The 8080-nt window shown below is 39.2% G+C and overlaps 1 protein-coding gene across 1 annotated transcript in view; it reads right to left on the bottom strand.

Moving 5' to 3' along the window:
* Window positions 1-2951: 2951 nt before the first annotated feature.
* The window catches only part of LOC107740173 (protein diaphanous homolog 2-like), a 429112-nt gene continuing 423983 nt past the window's right edge, over window positions 2952-8080 (bottom strand). The window contains exons 32-33 of the mRNA XM_016552518.1: window positions 6871-6892; window positions 2952-4149 (exon numbers count right to left, since the gene is read on the bottom strand). Of these exons, the coding sequence (XP_016408004.1) occupies window positions 4014-4149; window positions 6871-6892 (158 nt within the window). The 3' untranslated portion in view covers window positions 2952-4013. The remainder of the gene's footprint in view (window positions 4150-6870; window positions 6893-8080) is intronic.

Here is an 8080-nt window from a genome sequence, read left to right as displayed (position 1 = left end):
AAATAAACTGATTTCAAAAGATAAAAAAAAAAAAAAAAAAGCCCAGCAAAGCATGAAATAACATAGGAAATGAATACGGGTCATTTTAGACCCATGTTGTACATTAGAAGGGGTTTTCATAGCTTGTGCATCAAAGGGTTAAAAATAAATGGTCCAATAGGGGGTTTTAACAGCAATGCAATAGAAGAAACTTTTTGGCTTTCAGTAAATGGTTCTTAAAATATCTATTTTATTTCTTAATAATGTGAAGAATTTTTTTTTGCTATATAAATAAACGTGAATGAAATAGAAAGGTTCTATGGATGTTAAAGGTTCTTCATAGAACCATCAATGCCAACTGACCCGTCTGACCCGGGAGATTGATTGACAGGCGATCTGACCAATCATAACGCTGAATCTGCCATTTTGTCCGACAAACAAACCAGACAGGACAGTAGATATACAGTACGTCGGTGGACCTGAACTTGAAAAATGGTGTGTATTGACGTCTTTCCGAGGTTGCAACAAGATGGCATGAGAGCGCCATGGCTTGTCCGACGTAGCAACAGTATCTAAGGGGGTTGGGTCTTTGCGAAGGGTCAATTAAGAATCTTTATTTTTAGGAGTGTACTGAAAATGAATATTCTGCACAGTGTGATCACGGTCAGTCAGAATGTGTTTAATACTTAATATACAGTATACATTTACACATTTTGGACTAGTGAGATTTGACTGTGGGCGGATCTACCAAGCACAATGAGCAAGTTCTGCACAGAATCAATTATTGATGAAATGTCAAACTCGATGCGACAGCGGCAACAGTTTTTAGAGTCAGTTAATAGACGAAAATGTTATTCTAGTATGTCATTTTTTATGTATATGAATATTGTGTAAATGGCCCACACTCTGGCAGTATGATCTCTATATAGAATATATGATTTCTTTGAAACAATTTATTCACCTAAAAATGGATAGAAAAGGATGTTGGTGGAATGAAATAGCAGGTACATTGTAGTGCAGTTTCATCTTCATGTTAAAGCATCTGTATTTCATATATCTGTTGCTTGCTTAAATATTTTTTATGTTCCACCACAAGATATGAAAACGGACAGACTGGTTCTTTATTGACTGTTCACCTGACTGCAGTCTTCTGCTCTTGTCTACACAAGTCTATCAAAATCATCTGACTGATCGAATGTCCTGACGTTTGCAGTGTTGAGTTCAGTTAGAACAAAACCATTCTGATTTTCAGACAGAGACAGCATTTGGTGCTTTAGGGGCTGGTTAAAACACAGTGTGAGTCTGCATCAAGAGAAGGCATAATTCATAACTCATTATGGAAATAACACTCAAAAAAGAAACACTTTTTTTTTGTTTTTTGAGAAAGTGGTTATTATTTAGTATGATATTCTGTTACATACTCGGGAACAGTGTGTATAACCATTTTCACTTTCTTTTTTAGTCACAGATAAAAATAAACTTAAAAGATGTTACAAATATAAATTGCTTATAAGACAATAAACACAATGTCAAGGAGACAAAAAGGCAGGGCTATGGAGTCTTACATTACCTAAAAAATAAAACAATGTCCTGAGACAGTTGCAGTTGTTCTCACCCATTTAACTTTGATCTTGTTCCAAGCGCCAATTATAATGTGAGGGAATAAGAGAGAACTGGAGGAGACTTCGGAGAGAATGGAGATTGAATCACTTGTCAAGAACGGTTACCGTACATGCAAGCAGTCTATTTTGGCAATGATATGCAAAGAAATCACAAATTAAAAGATCGCTCCAGGTCTATATTTAACAAGTTAAAGTGCACCATCATACAATCTGAACCGAGAATATTGAACAAATGTGAATAAATTAGACAGCAGAGGTCCCAAATTGGCACTTGTAACTTCATATTTTCTTGCCTGCTTCTGGTCTCTGCCTAACATCCAATTAAAATATTGGATCTGACTTAAAATGTTACACAGTCAGTCACCTGCAGACTCTAACCTGCATTAGGATATACTCTCTATCAAATACACAACACATATATATTAGCCTATAGTAATACACAAGTTTAACATCGATATCACAGATGGAGAGGAAGATCACTGGTATAAAACAATGTTCTTTTAGGAAAGAGGGGGGAAAAAAATCTATAAATTACAAAATTTTGAAGAAAATTTCATAAACATTTGATATTAGCATTGTAAAAATGATGACATCCCTAAGCCCTACATCTCTTCAGAGTCTGAATGGCTGCTAGTTTCAGTCTTGTGTATGTGATTCATCACTTTACTTTCATATTGAAGATCTTAGTGTGATTTAAACGAAAATCCTCCACTTTTCATTAATTTTCATAATCATTGGATGAAATCGCAGTATAGTAACTTTTTACCTCATGAAAGTTTGGCACATTTATCAAAACCGATTCCTAAAGAAAATATATTTCTACCCAAAAAAGATTACAAATTCTCTGGTGCCAGTGCCTCTGCCAGTCACATAATATATGTAGCTGAAGTCTGACTGAGAAATAACAATGCATGTCGGAGGTGTCTGCACTGACAGTGTGTGGATGCTGTAATTACCATTAACATGAGTTTAAAATAACCGATAGTGAGAGCCATGAGAGCCGAGCGCAGCTTCTGTTGTGTGGTGTTGGAAACCATTCAAAGGGCAGTTTTAATTAGAAAAGCAAATCAATGGATTGCGATTCGCTGCATCTCGACCTTTCCTCTCTCTCCTGAGAGAGTGTATGACAAACACAGTGTGAGGAGAAAGCCTGACTAACAGTGGTTTGTTTAACCGTACTGTGTTCTGTACTCTATACGCTTGCATTGGGTGCTCAAACTTAACATATTCCCCTCATTTACAAATGCAGAAGATTTCAGTGTGTGTGAGTCAGTATGACTCCAGTCACCCATAAGAGACTGTTTTACATACTGTTGCCTGCGGTGTTATGGACAGTGCAAATTGTGAAAGATACACTTCGAAACTAAATCTGATAAATACTCTTCTTTGTAATGTTTTGGACAGTTTTCAGTGCTGAGATGGAGAGGTAAATGTGGCAGGTCAGTAAGAGAGAGCTCTTAAAGATGACCAGTGGATCTTGAAAAAACACTAAGCTACAGTTCACTAAAATACTCTTCTACGAGAGGGCTAAAAGCTAAAAGCACAGTGACTTACAAAGAAATCACGAAGAAAACCTGTGACATGTTTGAAAACTGGCATCTCTTTGATTCGCATTTGCTTCACATATCTGCAGATTCACTTAATAAAACCTTTGCCTCTGCAAGAGAAACGTCTACGAATCTTTGAAGTGTTTACCGTAGATAAAGAGCAATATCTTTCAACCACCTCAGGTACCTTGTGGCACTGGCAGCTCTTACACAGCACAAATGTGTACACACGGTAGCACTAAGGCTAATATCAGCAGCTTGTTCATGTCGCTACATATATAGGATCTGTAATATATATAGAGAGGCGGTGATCAGAGATTAAATGGCTGATGGTGGGAATTACAGACTGGCAATATTCTTTTTTTTCTGTCAAAAGAAGTAAAGGGGACAGGCAGAATCATTCAAGTCAAGGTTTTGTTCAATCAACACTGCAAATAAAGTCCCTTTGCTGATATGCATACAGAATCACGCAGTCCTTTATGGCGTTTTTGGCCTTTTGTCAACAAGAGCGTGTTTGTGCGTCGAAAAATCCATTAGCGAGAGATCAAACCGCAGCCAATCATTGATTGTTTGCAGATAGCGAGGTGGACGTGAGCCAGATCAGGGGAGTTAGCTTGGTGAGATATAAACAGAACCGGCGTAATCATGAAAATAACAAACAAACAAACACCGCTAAATAGGATAGGCCCAATGCACAAAGAGTATGAAGTATATAAGGCTTCAGAGAGAAGTGAGGGTCAAGTGATCCTGTGATGAAGCGTCTGGAGCTGTGACGCACATCTTGAGGTTTGTTCTGCGTTCTGTATGCATGTACGTGTGGATGTGGATGTATGCGAATGCCGAAGGGCTCTTTCTCCATTCCTCTTCAGCCCTCCTCAGTGTTGTCCCCACTCTTGGGTCTTTGGCACTTGGCAAACGTCCTTAGCCGGCAAGCGATCATCGGACCATATGGTTTGCATTGTGGCGCGAACGGGATCTTTCCAAACCAGTGCGACGGTTGTCTGTTCAAAAAGAAAGCATGGGAGAAGACCAGTTAGGTGTGTTCACAACCGCAGCAGACAAAAATGAAACATGGGAGAAACGGGAGCGCAGTAAATAGTTTGAAAGAAGACGGGGAACAACATTAGACACAACAAAGGCAACTGATTAAAAAGAGAGCAACATAAGATGGTCTGGAGTCAGCTGCTTCTTGTCTGGTGTCATAGTAACACCATTGAGCTCCTGCTCCGGTCTCGTACTCGAGAGATCCTCCACCTATAACAACACAGCCTGGAGAAGAGACACTTAATGGTACGCACCCATACACAAGTACAAAACAGTGCGTACACAGCTGCACGTACTTATCTAAACACCCATAGGAGGTTCGTGTAGCATTTAAAGAGATAGTTCACCCAAAAATGGAAATTCTGTCATGTTGTTCCAATTCAGTGGAGTCCAGTGTTGTTCAGATTTCAAGTTTCTTTGCAATTCCTTTTGTGTTCCACAGACATAAAGAAATAATGGAATAAAATGAAGGTGAGTAAATGACAGAATTGTCATTTTTGGGTGAACTATCCCTGTTTAAACTATGAGATTCTATGTTTAAAGAGGATTCTTTTTTTTTTAAAACTAGGCCAGTAGGAATATAATGGAGGCAAGTACTAAATGTGCTAGTTGAACTTGGCAACTGAGGCCAACCCATTATGGGATCACACAAAAGGCCCTTTCCACTCCAAACATGGTGTAGTGAGGGGCTAGGTGGGGGCCATGTGGCAGGTGGAGCGGACAACCTTCCTCTTTCCCCTGCAGATTCGAGAGCCAACTCCATGCTTAAGCCGCCACACCTTTCCTACCTACCCTGGCAGGTCTACCTGTGCAACTGCCATTACTCAGTGCCAGGTGCCCATGCCACCATGGGCTGGGCATAGTTTAACGGAACAGGCCCCATTCATCATGTCAGGTAATGAGTTAGGAGCAAGTGGGCACCACAGTAAAGGTGGATTCATACTTCAAACGAAATTGAAGCCCAGCTCGTTTGCCAATGTCAGTAGCGGGGGCCGATGAGGAAACAAGCTAGAAATCGTTTTTTAAAAAAAGGCTGGTTTATGGCTTTGTCTGGGCAAAGACATTTTTGTAACAAGACAAAGGTGAAATAAAACAGTCACAGTTGTTGTTGTTTTTTTTTGTTATTACCACCGTTACAGTGCAGTCGAAAGCTCAATGTTGGTTGATTATAAGAGCAAGTGCTCTGTGCACTTCCCCTTTTTGAGTTTGCCTAGAGCCTTTTAATTCAAGCTTCAGTAGACGTATAAATCTGTCCTAACAAGGATACTCACCACAGGGGAGGGACAATGCTAATAACAAGAGGGTAATACAAAGAGATGGAAGAGATGTGGTTAGGTAGAGAGAGGAACAGATAAATGAAAAACAGAGCACAAATGGAGAGAGGAAATGTGCAGTTCTCTGCAGGACAACTTCCTCTGGCATTGGTAAAAGTCGAGGACGCTGAACTTTGAACTCTGCATGGAAAACACAATATGAGTTGAAATGACGGCTGAGTCTTTCATCCACTTCCACTTCAAAAAGCCAAGCGCCTGAAGGCCTCCAGTCTCTTTCTCTCTGAACTGAATGGGCACTGCACATTGACAGCAGTGATAAAAACAAAGAAATTTCTAGAACTTGTCAGAGTATAGGCTGTTATTTCAGATTTTATTTACAATTTCTACAAAGGGGGCTTTTTAGGAGCATGGTGGCATACTGATAAATGTACAGTATAGGTTGAATGCAAAGTATAAGCTACTTTGGATAAAAGTGTCTGCCACTACATATGCCACTAATATAACAACTATACTACTACTACTACTACTACTAATACTACTACTACTAATAAAATGTTAAAAGGGGAAGTAAAAATCTAAACTAATAGCCTGTGTCTACACAGAGAAAATCCTTATTGCTGAGCCATCATTCAAAAACATTGCTTGGGAAATATAGTTCATCATGTCAGGACTACACACTCAGTGTGACACCATGTAGGATGAAGAAGGGTGTGGGGGGCGGGTCAATATTAAACAGAGGAAATACCCACACTGAGAGCGAGGGAGTGGATGACAGAGATGGCAAACAAATGCCTAGTTCAAACACTGCCATTGTTTTGCCAATTGCTTCCAAGATGCCTATTTTGTAGGTATATTGGAAGGTGCCACACAGACTACAGTCTTGTTGGAATCTGGGAGGGCTAGTGGCAGTTCCTCAAGTTTGTGGTCCAAATTGAAAATGGATGAAAGTATTATGGCATTATTGTTCGAGAGTGGAACATAGAGACGTTTGGAGCATTTGGCCAGACAGGGAAAATAACTTCTAGAGAGCAACACTTCAGATAATTGCTCGAGCTCAACAGATTGAAGATGAGATTTAGATGGGGAAAAAAGTCTATGCTTCAACTAAATGGGCAGAAAAGACAAACCAACCACCCACCAAAACAGACTTTCCTCCTTCTCTTAATTTGGGTTGAAAAGCTCTCTAAGTTTCTGATCTCAGGCACTTTAGTCTAAAATACCCAATCTACAGCAACAATCACACCAACCAGCAGCGGTTTCTATTGGGGGACACATAATGAAGCTATTCTCTAAAGGGTGAGCATTCACTTCCACAATAAAAATACACCACTAGACAATTTCAGGAGAACTGTGCCACTGATCACAAATCTGTCAAGTGCTTTTGGGTTTGATGGCTTTTTTTACCTGCTTTTCCCGGAGGCAACATCTTTAGGTTGGATGCACAAAGAAAAAGAATGGGAGTGAAAAAGATTGATGAAAAAATAAGAACATCTGGTTTTACGCAAGACAAATATCTGTATTCCAGGACTTAATTAAATGAAGCTATTGTTTCTCAGTGCTTAGTGAGTGTTGATGGAGGAGGTGGAGTGAAACATGATCAAAACGTCACAATACGTTGCAGAGGAGTGGGGGATCATGGGATTAGCACAGACTGGCGAACAACACATTACTAAAAAGCACACAAACACTCACAAAGGACTGAGGAGTCGTCGTAGGCTTGAATGCCTATCCGACACTTTCAGTGTATGATTGAGTGATAGGCCCCAGATGGCCCCCTGTGCATTCTTCTAAAGCGATTAAACGACATGATGAATTTTGCATTACTGTCATCTGCCTGTAATTACATGAAGTTACATCATCAGGAGAGTCCTTTGGCACAAGGTTTGCTCCATGAATAACAAATAAGCTTCAATCAACAGTCAAGTAGTAACTATGTGAATAAACACAGGTAATTATGACTGAATCATTTACATGTTTGATGCAATTCAAATATTCAATATGTATGCAATAAATATTAAATGCGCAAAGACAAATATTTTCAAATAAACACTTTTTGGTTATGCATCTGTTGTTTCGAATAGACCTTTGTGCCAAGAAAAAACACACAGGCACACACACACATACCGTAATGTGCAAACTTGTATCACTTCATATTTTTCCAATGACAAAATGTAATAAAGGTGATTAAATCACTGAGGGCCATATGTCAACACACAATGTTTATCGCTTGTGGGCCCAAATAAGCTTCAATCAACAGTCAAGTAGTAACTATGTGAATAAACACAGGTAATTATGACTGAATCATTTACATGTTTGATGCAATTCAAATATTCAATATGTATGCAATAAATATTAAATGCGCAAAGACAAATATTTTCAAATAAACACTTTTTGGTTATGCATCTGTTGTTTCGAATAGACCTTTGTGCCAAGAAAAAACACACAGGCACACACACACATACCGTAATGTGCAAACTTGTATCACTTCATATTTTTCCAATGACAAAATGTAATAAAGGTGATTAAATCACTGAGGGCCATATGTCAACACACAATGTTTATCGCTTGTGGGCCATAGAGGGAGGTGAGGCAGAGAGAGAGAGAGAGAGAGAGA

The sequence above is a fragment of the Sinocyclocheilus rhinocerous genome, unplaced genomic scaffold (genome assembly GCF_001515625.1).
Source record: "Sinocyclocheilus rhinocerous isolate Xijiao unplaced genomic scaffold, SAMN03320098_v1.1 scaffold584, whole genome shotgun sequence".
NCBI classification, from domain to species: domain Eukaryota; kingdom Metazoa; phylum Chordata; class Actinopteri; order Cypriniformes; family Cyprinidae; genus Sinocyclocheilus; species Sinocyclocheilus rhinocerous.
Note: the sequence above shows the minus strand (reverse complement) of the source record. Positions and strands in the feature narration are given on the sequence as shown.